Source organism: Tachypleus tridentatus, unplaced genomic scaffold, assembly GCF_004210375.1.
Source record: "Tachypleus tridentatus isolate NWPU-2018 unplaced genomic scaffold, ASM421037v1 Hic_cluster_2, whole genome shotgun sequence".
Lineage (NCBI taxonomy): Eukaryota > Metazoa > Arthropoda > Merostomata > Xiphosura > Limulidae > Tachypleus > Tachypleus tridentatus.
This window is the reverse complement of record NW_027467782.1, coordinates 35798286-35813922: the sequence shown is the minus strand read 5'-3', so window position 1 is coordinate 35813922 and position 15637 is coordinate 35798286. Positions and strand designations below refer to the sequence as shown.

The window sequence follows — 15637 nt, the reverse complement described above, 5'->3', positions numbered from 1 at the left end:
AAAGATGGGTTGAATTGATAACAAATCTTATTAAAAGTTTAACATGATAATGAATGTATAGTGTTTGGAAAAAGTTTTGTCATCATCAGGTTTAATAATATACCTATACACTGAAATGTATATTGTATGAAGCAAAGAGGTTGCATAACTTGAGATTGCTTAAAGCATAATAAAGTTATTTGGTTGATGCTCTGTTTATAGTTACTGTTTTACTTTTAATAAACACATTATGATTTTATTAAGTTGCAGTGTTTGTAAACATATTTTTTAATATGTTCACCAAATAAAATACTGTCATCAAATTGTACAATTTTACTATTTAGTGAATATGGTAGGAAATTGCAAGATATTGTGATATTGTAAATATTTATTAAGTAATGTTCTAGAATGTTTATTTTGTTCAAATAATGAAGATAAATAAATTGTTTAACTAAAATGGCAACTGTTAAAAGATGAAAGCTGTCATGTGAAATTAAGGGTAATTTAAAATTAGTGGAAAAAAAACAGAGTGAAAGAAAAATTAAAAATGATATCACGTTAGAATAATGTTGTGGTTGAAAAAATTAAGGAGTAAGCATGTGCTTTTCTTGTATGGGTTATAAAAGGTGTGGTACTAATGGGTTGAGTGTAATTGATCAGTTCAAGGAATTCAAGGAATTATTTTCCACAAAGTAGGGCACACAATTCTTATCTAATGAGATTATTAGGGATTTAGTAACAAAAAAAGAAGAGGAACATTATTTAATGTTGTCCTTTGCATAATTTTGCTTCTTTCATAAGTACTCTTAACTGGTGGTAATAAATACAAACTGTAGATGTTTAAATCCTTAAACAGAACTAATTTACAAAATTGTAAACTTGTTAAGCATTTTAAGAAGAAACCCCCACTAAAAAAAGTAAGTTCTAATACAGAAAATCAAGATTTTCTAACTTGTTTACAATACCACTTAGATGGAAAGTACATAAGTTATAAAATATTTCTATTTAATGTTGTTTTTAAGCATTAAACACACAGAAAATACATTTTTGTCATTTAAAAACTTGACAGTCAGACATGTACAGATCATATATAAATTTGTAACTGTAAAGGTGATGCATTTGGTTTGTTCTCTCAAAACATCTCAGTGATGGTATACTTAACATGTGATGAAACTTGTGGTTACCATGAAACACATTCATCTATTTAAAAAAACTGATACTGACACTCATAATGTATAAATATTAAAAACAGACTTATTTGTGAGCTTTCTGATATTTTAGTTATTAAACTTTCTATATTCCAGTTGGTAACAAAACATTTTGTTGTTATCCCATTTCACAGTGTCAGGATGGCATCTGCATAGTGCTTGATATTGGTGGTGTTGCACAGCATCATCCTTATCATACAGTTGAATGTTTCTGCAGAGTTGACTTGGCACCTGCTGAAATTGGTAAATCCATCTAGTATTAAAAATGCTGTCTTCTCTGTAAATCCTGTCTTCATTAGGATTTGGCAATAACCTTTACTGAGGTTGATCTTTGAAGAGAACCTGACCTTATAATTTCTAGGTTGTCCATAGTTTCAGAGTTGAACTTCATCACAAGATTCAGCTTTTGGAAATTTATTTAGAAACAGTTAACCTATCTCTAATTTTTGTGATTAAAACTGGTAAATGGTAGGCTAAATTTGAAGGCTTAACAATTCCAGCTTCCAACATTGCCTCAGCTTCCTGCTTTGTAAGGTACAGTGGAGCGCCATTAAACCGCGAAATTGCTTAAGCCGCTGTAGCAAGTCTTGTCCCAGAATTTTTGATGTATTAAATCTACTACCTGGCTTTCTAAAGTTTCTCACACTCTCCTTGTCGTTGACACTGACATGACGAATATGAGCGAGGATTATCGCTCATCACCACTAATTTAAGAAAGTGCAAAAACGTGGCTTACAAATTTAATCCTGGCTTTATAACTTCAAGGAGATATTTAAAAAGGATTTGCTTTAATTTGGGAAATAACTAGAATATATTACAGTAGAAATTGACCGTTAATCTACCTTATCCGCTCTGTATGCCAGCTTTATGGAGGCTGCCATTGTTACCGAATCACACCTCTCCATACATTAAACTTAATCCGCGGTAAATCCGTGAAAAAAGTGATCAATAATTAAAGTATTATTTTAAATTCGATAATCCAATATTTTTATGGAATTGTATAAATATTAGCCACACACCCAATAGACATCACTTCAGTTTCTGAGCTGTTGGCGACTTCGGCTTTTCAGTCACAAAGGTTTAATCCATGGACCTATTAAGCCGTGGTTAACAAGGTTGACTCCCAAATACTGCATCTTAACGGCACTCCACTGTATTTCATTGCATAAGGTATCTGAAAGGGCTTCACTTTAGCTGGATACCATGTTGTTGTGTTGCACAAGGCCTATCTTTCCTGATGATGACAAAACTTTTTCCAAACACTATACATTCATTATCATGTTAAACTTTTAATAAGATTTGTTATCAGTTCAACCCATCTTTAAACTGTATAAGCTTACTTACCTTATGCAAAGTTATCATACATTTTCTCTTTGAATAAAATTTCTTTAGCTTTAAAATATAATTTTATACACAAATACATTCAGAATTCACAACAAAAGAAATTTTACAAAGCTATAAAAACAACCTATATTTTAACTTTATCAACACATGATAGTCTATGTGCTATATCCAAGTACATTTAAACTTTCTCAACAATTGTTATCATAGCAAGAATAGTTTCTCTTTCTTTCTTTTATGAAGAGGGGGTCCAATTAGACTTCTAGTGGTTTAATTAATAAGTGTACATCACATTCATTGTTTTTATTATTTATACCTGTGTTACAAGTCATTAGTGATAAAATTAATTAGAAAGTCTATTATTATTAGTTCATATAGGTTGTAATGAACAATTTAAAATCTATATCTTTATTTCTACTAATGTGATCAATTGGAAAATAAAAACAAACATTTTAAACTTTAATTGAAATAAATTATTATATTTTGAAAGGAAAACCATGTCTACACCTCTATTCACATTTTAGTGTTTGCAAACATGAGTTTGTTTTCAATTCTTTTTTGTCACTTGCATTTTTACTTATTTTGGATATCAACAGTACTAAAACACTTGTGACATTATAACTTTCAAACAATGAAAACAGATTTTAAAGTAGGCATATGTTACAAGAGCTACAAGTGTCATAAATATAAGGGCTACAAATGATGTAAGAAATAATAACCATAAATTTTTTTCAAAATTTTGGTTAAAATAAAGTTTTTTTATTACCATTTAGATAAAAAAGGTAATTTTTTTCTAACTTCATTACCAAAATGTCTGGTGCAGACAGCCTAGTTGCTTTGCACCATGAAATGCCAAGCTAACCAACCAACAATGAAAATGTCTAAATCCCTCCACTGTGCATTATAAATTCAGAAAAATAATGCTAACTTTATTAAAAACAAATCTCCATAAAGTCTAGAATGCATGCACACTGTTAATTTCTGGAAAAAGCCAAGGCCTGATAATTTACCAGGGAAACATTCAGTTGATGTTCATATTATTGTATTCATAAGTTAATGGCTGAATCTACACCTGACTGTTACAGATTCAAAATAAAGTAAATTCAAATAAATAATAATAAAGGTAATTAATAGACCAATCAAACAGATATTGAAACCTAATATTTATTTTCAATACTATTGACTGTTTTCCTAATTAAATGAATGGGGGGGGAAATGGAGGGAGGAGTTAAGACCCCACAGATAAAAACATTAAATGATACAGGTATTACTTTAAAAAAAGAAGAGCTAGAAGGGATGGGGTTTCAACTCCCTTGATCTCTACCTTAAATTAATGTCTATTTAAATATAATATTAAACAATATTATTATTAATCTCTGAAAAATGTGCATAAGTTTACCCCGATGGATCGATTCATCCCACCTGCATTCTCTTATACAAAACTAAAGAATAAAGTTATTAACTACTAAAAATATGAATGACTGGACCACTTAGGTTCCTGCCCTAGATCTGCTCATGCTTATACAACCTTAAATAATAGTGATACAATTGTAATGTACAAACATTACACAGTGTTGAGAAAAAAAATCAAAATACAATAAATTTACACCTTATTATTAAAATAGCCAGAAAGCTGACAGTCAATGGTTCAAAATTGGTGCAGTGATAGATAGCTTCTGTAGCTTTGCAGTAACAATGACAGGAATAGTAAATTTAATGGAAATGGAAGTCGTAAAGCATCCCCACACCTGCCTCTTATGTAAGTTTGTACCTAACAAATATTTTGATCATCTGGATATTTGGAATAACTAGAAACATTAATTTCAATTAGTTTATTATTAACATGACAACTGATTCAATCATAATTTTGATTAATTGCTAAAATAATTATTACAAACACTTATTTTGATTGGTTAAATGATTCAGTTCTTCTGTAAGCAGATGCACGTTAACATCACATTAGTAAAGAAATCACAAGTTTTACTAATGAAGAAAATTAAACTTAAAATGAAAAACATTTTACAACATACAATACATAATGCAAGACATGAACCAGTAAATGTTGTTACTATTATATGGATGCAGGCAGTGTGTATGGGTGAGAAGTTTCACTGATCTCTCAGTTCCCACTAAAGTGAATACAAACAAGTTTGATCCATAGTTCACATCCCCACAAAGATAGAATACATTTAACTGCAAGAAATATGAGGTGAAGAACATGTGAACTGCTTGCTCCAAACCTGAAAAGGAGAAGGCTAGGCCCAAATGAGGTTGAAAAGAAGAAAACTACCCAAATGAATGGGTTATTGAGAGGAGTTAAGAATGGATTTCCCCCACTGTCATGAGGAATCCTCCCTCTATTGTATCTTGTAGAATCAGTGGAGTGTGGTCTATGGACTGTGAATGAGCAGAAGCAAACATTATCTAGTTATTCATAGAGAGAAGAGCACAAATTATCATAGAGTGAAAAGAATTGAGGTTTGTCCAAACAAACAGGAAAGTCCTGAAATGGAAAACATGATATAGGGCAATGAAGTGGACACTGTGGGGAAGAATTTTAAATTGTGGATTATGAAGAGAAAATGGTTTAGCACATGATTAACAATTTTGAAAAATAAAATAATTATATGTTACTAGTAGTAATAATTGTAACTTACAAATAATCTAGGCTAAACATACCTAGTTAAATTACTAATAATGAACTAACAAAGCCATGAAATCTGTTGAGACCACAAAGTATGTAAGATTAATGTACTTGCAAAGTGATTAAATGTATCTAGTAATAACACAATTAATAATCAACATCTCATTTACAATTCATTTAAAATAACTTAGGTGAATAAAGACATATAAATATCTAACTTACCAAAATCCATACATTAATGACATGAAATACTCAATTCTCCCATGTGTAAATAAGAGTAAAGCCACACAAATGACATCTGAGTCACAACTACCATAGGTATATCAACCAGATTTGAAGTGTGGTAAAGTTTATCAACATGTACCGGTCCCCTGGTAGAACTGGTATCAACAGAAACAAAAGTATGAGAAGAGCAATTCTCTCCCAAAACAAACAACTTGGAAGCATGAAAAGTAGTGGAAAACTAAAACTCTTGAAATGGTGTGGAATATGACAGGCTAAAATAAAAGTGTTAAAACAAAGAAAAACAGACTCCAAATGTCTTCTTATTGATTACATTCTTACTCAGAAACATTGTTTTACTGAAAAGAAGAAGAAATCAGTGGCTAAACCCATGAATCTAATTTCCTTAGAATTAGTCTGTATATAACGTTGAATTAAATTCCTGGAAAATCTTACCAGTAGCATGTTTAGCTATAATGGGAATTTCTATAGTCAATACACTGATCATATATTACTGCAGCAGTAATTTGGTTTGTCAACATATTAGATACCCAGAGCTCTCATAAATGTGAACAAGTGACCTCAATGTAAGGCTCAGGAAAAAGAGGAAAATACCAAAGACAGGAATTTTGTTTCTTTTGTTGTTGTGGTTTTACTTCTGAAAATATTTTGACTATTTGAAAGCTGCAGGAATATTCTTCTATGATATCATATGTTTATTCTGGTTTATCAAGTGCAGTATGCAATAATTGATTGAAATCCAAATTATTTATTAGATAAAAATTCATCTTGACCAAAAAATATAGAATTTAAACTTTTTATATTTGAAATGAAAGATATAAACCCTTAACAGAATTAGATTTATCTACATTAATTTTCTAAAAGGTACAACTGAAGATTGCCATTTAAACTCTTAAAATGCTTCAGTAGTCTAACACTAATAATGCAAACACAGAAAACCATACAGTTGATTTAAAAAACCTTTATACTTTACATTTTTAGTAGATAATAGATACATAGATAAAAAAATAAACTACATTACCTTCATCTCTCAAGTCTACATAAATACTCTTCTTTTCACTCTTATTTTCAACATCATCGTGGGAAAACTTGCATTTGTCACCTTTCTTACACTGTCCTTACTTATAAAAAACATACAGTACAGATTTAGGATCAGTTCCTGAAATTAAAATAGTTATATCACCTTTCTGCAAGAGATGAATATAACTGAACTGTAGCCTTGTTGAGAGTAACAAGATAAAACACTTCAATGCTGTGGTATGTGATTTACATTAAGCAGACTTTTATCACTTGTTTTGATTCACCCTAAGAATATCAGTGACCTAACTATTGAAAAACACACAAAAATTATGAAAACTCATTTAATATTAAAGATAGTTATGTACAGTATAATAATTCATGCTTTTAGTTAATATGTACACAATACTTGTACCACACACTTGTTACATAAGTTGTTTTAATTTTTAAAGTTATAAAAAACAGATAAAATGTACCAACATGCATTTTTAAAATGTATAAAAATAACATTCAATAAAATTACAGTAATATAATAGCTTATGCTTTTTGTTTTGAATGAGTTTTAGCTACGTAAATAATGTCATTGTACTTATAAAGCCAATTATTGTTGGTTAGTCACAATTATCTACCTGATTTATGTCTCTGCTAAGTGTTATAACTACAGAACTCATATGGAATAAAACTGTATTTCTTTCCAACCACTCCGAAAGAAAATATTTAACTCTCACTGATAAAGAATAAATATTTATAATTACAAGTTATACATTAGTACAATTTTAGTGCCAGACCTTAAAAAAATAATGAAAAATAAATATTTAGAACTTTAAATGGGTGAAATTGTAAACCTGATGTTCCACACTTTAGAAATTCTTTTATATATGACTAATGCTAAAAAAATCCTCACTTATGTCAGGGAAATGTATCTCTAAAAGTAGAAAGCAAAGAGGTTCCATCTTTAAACACATTTAAGACTACATGTCAAGAGCAATATTAATATGGTAGAATACATCATGATGTATTTCAGTTTCTATATAATACATAAGGTATAAAAACCATAATAATTCTGGAAAGTATTTTAACTTTTCTTGAATAACTCAGTTTGAAAGATTCAACTTATGTTATTTGCTATTTCTAAAAAATAATATCTTAAAATCCTTTATCACCAACTTAGACAGCCAGATCATTGATGTATCCAAAGATAATCTGTATTAATAACATTTTATGTAGTAATTCTTAAAAGTCTTCAGTTAACTATAAAATCCTATGTTTTTTAGTACTATTAAACCTCACATTGACATATTCTCCTGCTCATTTTACACCACTTCAAAACAAGCAAAAGCAACACTGGAAAAAAAGAAAAATCTTTGTATTTATATGTTTACAAAAACATGCCATATCAACATGTAGGAGGAGGTTAAGTGATTAACAATATATCACGTATTTCGTGATGACAAGAAACCAACTTGAAGTAAAATGTATTTCAGGACAACTGTTGCAAACTCCTTCTTTGTTAATCTGGAGATGACCTAAGAAGGTCAAAACATTGTTCTCAATTTTGTTTTGGTATCACCAGTTGTCCTAAGATACATATCACATACTTGTTATGTTACTGGAAAGTGATACAACAATGGGAATATACAAATTTCAGAATTTCCTGCTCACACTCTCTATTGAATTACATAGAAATAACTTATGGGAAAGCTTGTCTAATCTAGCATTTGTATTAGGTAAAATTAAAATAATAAACCTTTACACTCCATACAAAATTATACTGCACAACAATTTTTTTGAAATTTTTTGCTTCCTGAAAAGGTTTTGCTGATTGTGGCAGGTATCTGGTGGGTATGCACAAATATAGTTTTGGTTTTGCTTCATCAGTAGAAACTTTGAGAAATAGTCAGTTAACTGTTTACTGGCAATAACTTATTTAATTGTGTTTATGTTTGTAATACACTATTAAGTTCAACATAATTAAAAGTGTTTTGCTCCTGATTTTGTTTGTATTCAATGTCCAGTGCATCACGTTCCAGTGTTCAAGAGTAGTCAGCAAGCATTGACAAATTCCAGTTGCCCTGATATTGTTTTCCCATTGTAGCAAAACTGAAGATTTCAATGAAACTATACGTAATGGGCAAATGTGGACGTGATTTTCATGATCAGCAGCCAAACATCTATAAGGAACACCCAACAGTGTTCAAGAAGCAAAAACTTTGTTGTGCAGTGTTATCTAACATTAACTTCATTCTCCACAAGCAAGGAAAGGTGACAGAAAAAACCTATTTCTTAATATAAAGAGTAGTATTTTACCTTTCTCATCTTTCTGTGTTGTTACAGATTTTAATGTCAAGTTCAGGTCCTCAATTTCCTTCTTTTTCTTCCTACTTGTTGATCTACCTAAGGTAATGTGAGTAGAGGGTGATTACTCTTATATTACCAACAATTTGTTTGAACCTTTGTATCAATAACTTTAATAAACATGGCATACTATTTCACTGATTAAGTAAACAAATTATGCATTACAAAGATAATTAGAGTTTTAAAATATTCAAAACATATTATGTAATAAATGTTCATTAAAAATAAAGAAAATGTGACAGCTGTTAAGATGAAAATTACACTTTATGAATTTGACATTAATGTGGTACTTATAAGATAACTATATGGAAGTATTATTTTACACAGCCTTTCATACTGTTTTTCTTCATACTTTTCTACAGACAATGTTGATGATAATTATGAAATTACAAAGTGTTAAAGACATGTTAAAAGGTCAACAGAAAATTCTGCAGTTTCAAACACTGGTAAAAGTTAAGGTAGCCTTGGATACCTTGTTTGACTAATATTTTGAATGCTAATGCACTGTCTTCTCATAAGTTTATAAGAACTGACCACACCTTTTCAGCATGATATTAAAGCAGTAAAATGAAGTAAATAACACCCAGAATTTGCCTTTATCAGACCCAACTTAAATTCATCTGATCTATTTAGGATGTGTGTGTGTTGGTGTGCATCACCACTGAATATACCCCAAATCAGTCATTTTCTGACCTCAACAAAGTATTTGGTTATTTCAAAATCAGATTTGATACACTAGCCAAAGAATACTATAAAAAAACAGAAACAAGAAACAGTCTCATCTTTACCTGACACACCATCTCATGTGCACCAGACAAAACAATATCACCAAACAAGAAGCATCACAATGTAATTGAAAAAAACAATTAGTCAACATGACTGTAATCCATCATTACTACACAACCTGTGTGAGGAAATTAGTTACTCACACAATCAGCAGAACTTCACAAGTAGCATGGAAATTTCTAAGGCAGACATAAAGACAGCTTTCTGTGCAAGATGTGAACTGCCTCTAAAAAGATTAATTTTTTGATTACTGAATATTGAAGATGGTAATAATTGGACACACAAGTTGATTATTTTCATAAAATTAATTGATTACTTTGCATGAAACTAACTCATGTATCAATTCTCATTCTGATTAAGAAATTTTGAAATTTAACCATGAATTTTGCAACAAGTTATTTTATGGTCTGGCCTAAAGCTAAGCAATGTAAATCTAATTCAGATAGTCAAAGTGAGAGAAAAATAGTGCCTCCATCAACACAGATAACAATTTATTTTAGTTTCTGTTCATATACATTAAAATTACAAATGGTTGATATAAATAAATCAACTTTTTTTAGACTGTTTGCAAATTTTAACACTGCTTCCACAGGCCAGACACCCAGGATTTGTGCTGAATGGCTATCCTTAATAAATAAAATCATTCTAGAATGAGCTAAAACTCACTTTTAGAGTTTTCTGGTTGAACAAAATCTCCTACAAAGTTTTATGAAAAAATATGCAGATTTAGTAATGCTATTGAAAGTTTTGACTCCCATAGTACACAGTAGTAAACTTGGAAGATGTGTATGTTATGTTATTAACTATTTGTTCTCATTCTTGCTTTTTGTTTTCAGAGTAGGTACAAAGGCCATGACCTTCACATCAGTGGGATAATTCTCATCTAGCTATTTCAAAAGTTTGTTCTTCAATCTATCTTTCATTTCTTTAAACATCATTGACTAGAATATCAGTGCAAGTATAACTTTTCTGGCAAAACTTGTTGCACATTATTGGCATATGAGAATAGTTTTGTATCATCAGATTTAATTGTATTTCCAGTCATGTTCATAAGATCATCTGGATCTCCTGGAAGTAATGTAGTACTAAAAATCCTTAATCCTGCCATGCAGAATGCAAGCAATCAACTGTTCTTTTCAAGAGCACTGAAACTTGATGCTTTTCATCGAGCTTCTTGATTTGGAAAGTTTAATGTTGTTGTGCATTCAATACCAAATTGAATCGGCATTGCTCCTGTGCCATGTTGAAATACCACAACGTCTTGCTTTTACACTTCAATTTTGGATTATCTGCATCATTCATTCAGTGTCACAAACTCCATGGGATCCTCAGAAGTTCTGCTAGACATTTCGTCTTCATCACTCTCCAGTGGAATAGATGAATCAGTCCTTTATTTTCTCTTTCTTCATACTTTTAAATTACCTTGCAGTTCTTTCACACCTGTTTTTTATGCAATTTTGACCTCTAAGTCTGAACCATTACATCTACACTGTCACTTTGAACTTACAAGTCACTTTCTTCTTTTCCTGTATCAATGTTACTTTATCAATACAGGATCAGCACACTTAATCACTGAATGTTGTAGCATGTTGACATCTGTTTTGTGGCCAGCTGTAGATCAAATTTTCACAAAGTGTGCAACAGTTATCTGTATTTTGGCCAATCAGGTTTTGGTAAAGGTATCAACCAATTAACTAAAGATCCGAAGTGACTGCAAAGTGCAATTATCTACCCATGCTGTTTTTGGTCTTGTATCTGAATTTGATTTAATGAAAAACTATTTAATATTATAAAAACTAGTTTTTCATAGTTTAAAACATTGCATTAATACATAAAGAGTCATTAATACAATTAAGTTATAAAGAGAAGTACTTGCCCTGTTAAGTGCTCTTGAAGCTTTACTAGTTGCTTCACGTGTACAAGTGACAGTAAGAATAAAACCATAATAACCTGTAGGACTCACTCAACCACTAGAAATACCTTTTTCTGATTACAATAGAGCCACAATTCAAAGCACGTTTTTCACCATTGCCTTTAAAGTCTAAAAATTGTAAATTTACAATTTATGTAGTCCCAACTTATAAGTTATATACTAATAATTTCATTTTAAAATGTTGTCCAAATCTACTTACATAATTCGGCAGACACTACTTGTAATGAGAATGAACAATTATTAATTATGTGGTTAACTAACTCGTTTTCGTATTAACCCTCACAGACCAGCATTAGGCTTAGCAGCTACGATAAATTCAAGTTACAGTACATTTTTTACAAGTACAAATATTGCACTGGTTAATATTTACAATGTCCTTGTACACGACAATAAAATTTAAATATGTTTCACTTTTTTCTTCTTGTAAATTTTCTTTTCTGATTCGTTTGATTTTTCCTTGGGGTGATCACTTCACATAAATAAATCTATAAACATTTTACTGCATCATATCTTTTAACCCCAACGTATTGAATGCAATATTTTGCTTGCAAATTGTCAGTGACCTGCGTAGTAAGCTACATGTGTTATCGAGCGACCTCTACAATTCCAAAAAAGTGCCAAGCGAATCTGCAAGAAAATTCTCGTCATATTAAGAATATTAAAAAGCTTACGTATGCTTATATTCTTGTCATTGTTAGTAGAATAGAATATTTTGTAATTCTAGCAGTATTATGAGGTTAAAAGGTGACAAATAGGACTTGGATGATATCACAATAGTTGTCTCCAGATCCTAAGGTAAGTAATTAATGTGATTTTAATCTGTAATGTTTAATATTGCATTAGTACTAAAACTGGCGCTCATGCCCACGAAGGCCCGGCATGGCCTAGCGCGTAAGGCGTGTGACTCGTAATCCGAGGGTCGCGGGTTCGCGCCCGCGTCGCGCTAAACATGCTCGCCCTCCCAGCCGTGGGGGGTGTATAATGTTACGGTCAATCCCACTATTCGTTGGTAAAGAGTAGCCCAAGAGTTGGCGGTGGGTGGTGATGACTAGCTGCCTTCCCTCTAGTCTTACACTGCTAAATTAGGGACGGCTAGCACAGATAGCCCTCGAGTAGCTTTGTGCGAAATTCCCAAACAAACAAACAAATGCCCACGAAATGTGTAAAGCTAAAATTCTACGTCGGATGTTGATCAAAGCTGGTAGTAGCGGTAGTTGTGAGTTTATTATTGCAATTACAAACTATAAATTAAAGTACTTCAAAGTGTATATGAGATTGGGATAAATGGCTCATTTATTATTTGAGTTCATATTGTTTTGTGATACAATAACTTGTAAGTTACTCAAAATTTCGAATAGAAAGACTTACATTTTCAAAGCAGTATAGTTTTGTAATAAACTTTTCAAATTCGAGTGAAAATTCGTTGGATATCAGTTTGTTTGTTTGTTCAGAATTAAGCACAAAGCTGCACAATGGGCTATCTGTGCTCTGCCTACCATGGGCTTCGAAACCCTGGTTTTAGTGGTGTGAGCCTGCAAACAAACCGCTGTACCATTTGAGGCTTGGACATCAGTATGAGCACCTTTCTAAAATCTAAATTGTATTTCATTAGGTGTCAATTAAGTCCTAAAACGTAACCTTAAGAATATTAACAATAGAAATAATACATTTAGCAGATTAAGAATAAAATATTAGTTCTTAAAGCTATAGTCTTTGATTGACAATGTAGTACCAAAGAAACTGCTGTTGTGGCATATAACACAACTCATTAAGGATGTTCATTCGAAGCATTCATTCAACACACACACACACACACACACACACATATATATACATACATTCTTTTGGGATCACTGGCCATTAATAGGAAGCCAAAGGGTCTGATAATAATGAAGATGAAAAAAGTTCTTAAACTGTTCAGTTACTTATTTTGCTTATGCTTGTGACGTTTTTGGATAAAATACATATAATTTTCACAATAAAAGATTATTACTTAAATCTCAAATATTTGCGTATTTTATACAAATTTATTATAAAACATTTTCACCATTTCAGTGTTGATTTGATAAAATACACATGTACTGATTATACTTTATATATGTATATATTTGTTTGTTTGTTTTGAATTTCGTGCAAAACTGCTCGAGGGCTATCTGCGCTAGACATTCCTAATTTAGCAGTTTAAGACTAGAGGGAAGGCAGCTAGTCATCACCACCCAGCGCCAACTTTTGGGCTAATATTTTACCAACGAATAATGGGATTGACCGTCACATTATAACCTTCCCACGGTTAAAAGGGCGAGCATGTTTAATGTGACGGGGACTCTCAAAGTAATTACAGGTATTAGAAAATATTTCTTCTGTCTGGTGATAAGGTGGAGTGAGAAACTTCAAATTCAGAAATAATCCACGAAGTACAAATGACTCAATAAAGGAAAATGAATACTGAATACTACATGTTGTCTTCGTTTCTTTGTATCAGAAACATTACGCGAAAAGTAACACAACAAAATATGTTTTGTGAGGTGGATAGACTTAAAAGTACATTATTTTGTTATTTTGCTTCTCTTGTACTCCTGGAAGGTTCTACATTTATGTTATTTCCTCTGAGACCTGAATATCCACCTCGGTGTTTGCCTTATATGGAGACTGCTACTCCTTTACCAACGAATAGTGGGATTGACTGTAACATTATAAAGCCCCCATGGCTGGGTGGGCGAGCGTGTTTGGTGTGACCGGGATTCGTACCCGTGACCCTCGGATTCAGAGTCGAACACCTTAACACGCTTGGCCATGTCGAGCCATATATGTATATATACAGTCATAAACTTTCGCAGTTTGTAAAACAATTTTAAAAATATTTTTAGCATAATATTTTACAATTTGAGTTATCTATAAGTATATAAGATAACGTGTACACTCTTGCATAATTTTAAAAGGTAATAGTTTTTATACATTTAATTATTTTCCTACTGTAAATTGTTGCTTTGTTTTTGAATTTTGCGCAAAGCTACTCGAGGGCTACCTGCGCTAGTTGTCCCTAATTTAAGACTAGAGGGAAGGTTGCTAGTCATCACCACCCAATGCCAACTCTTGAACTACTCTTTTACCAACGTACAGTTGGATAGACTGAACCATTATAACGCCTCCACAGCTGAAAGGTCAAGCATGTTTGGTAAAAGACTAACCTAGGGTTGGCAATAGGTAGTGTTAAGTCGTTGCTCTTCCGAGACCCTCAGATAACAAGTCGCATGCCTTAACCCACATGGCCATCCCGGCCACCAACTGTAAATAATATGATATGATGGTGGATTTGTTAATGTATCTTTGTATGTATTGGAGCCTTCTTAACCATGAAATATTGTTTTACTGCAAAATACTTACAGGTAAATATCAGCCATTTTCTTTGAAATTAAACATCTGTTTTCAATTTTCTAACTTTGAACTTCATACAACCTTTGAACCACTTACTTAATCAAATGAGATTCTGGTTCTTATTCCATAGTATCAACTATTATTTGTATCTTGATAAAATTATTGCAAATTTTAACAACAAAGACACCATATATAAATATGTTTTGTATCCCATTAGAAAATAATGGTAGTGTGAAGGTTTAAAATTATTTAAGTATGATTATTTACACACATTGAAAAACCTTCAGTAGTCTAATGTATTTGACTGTGGTGAAACAAGCTAAAAGAATTAGGAATCTTTTTTTAGAGAAATTTATAATTTGAAAACAAGAAGGCTATTTTAACCTTGACAAAAGATCTTGATGTGGGCTACCATTGCATTTAATAGCTTATAAGGCTCACTGGCATACAACAACTACAGTAGTGGTTGGAATACAATTGATGCAAGTAGTTTGTTATAACAACAGTTTTTATAATATGAAGTTTGTGAATGCTAACTTAGAAAAGGTATTCACTCCATAACAACTGTTATACAAGTGTTCATTGTCTGTTCCCTAGTAGGAAAGAGGTTAGTGTTTGAATTTACATTGCTAAAATCAGGGCTTTGATTTTCCTTGGTGGACACAGTAGATGGCCTGATGCTGCTTTGCTATAACAGAACAAACACATTCCATCTAATGTGTACAGAATATTATCCACCATCCATTCACCATATTG

The 15637-nt window shown here is 31.6% G+C and overlaps 2 protein-coding genes across 6 annotated transcripts in view; one reads left to right on the top strand and one right to left on the bottom strand.

The window, feature by feature from the left end:
• The window catches only part of LOC143242172 (serine/threonine-protein kinase ATR-like), a 56341-nt gene that overhangs the window by 2884 nt on the left and 37820 nt on the right, over positions 1–15637 (bottom strand). The window contains exons 8-9 of one of the 3 annotated variants that reach the window (XM_076485505.1): positions 8740–8826; positions 6437–6574 (exon numbers count right to left, since the gene is read on the bottom strand). In XM_076485505.1, coding sequence (XP_076341620.1) covers positions 8823–8826 — 4 coding nt within the window. In that variant the 3' untranslated portion in view covers positions 6437–6574; positions 8740–8822. The remainder of the gene's footprint in view (positions 1–6436; positions 6575–8739; positions 8827–15637) is intronic. The other 2 variants (XM_076485504.1, XM_076485506.1) reach the window with 2 other exon arrangements.
• Positions 1–15637, top strand: part of LOC143242169 (uncharacterized) — a 79538-nt gene that overhangs the window by 55410 nt on the left and 8491 nt on the right. The window contains exon 7 of one of the 3 annotated variants that reach the window (XM_076485498.1): positions 8448–8727. The exons of the other annotated variants lie outside the window; for them this stretch is intronic. The gene's annotated coding sequence lies outside the window, so the exon portion shown is untranslated. Of the gene's footprint in view, positions 1–8447; positions 8728–15637 lie in introns of those variants that run through there. 3 annotated transcript variants of the gene reach the window in all.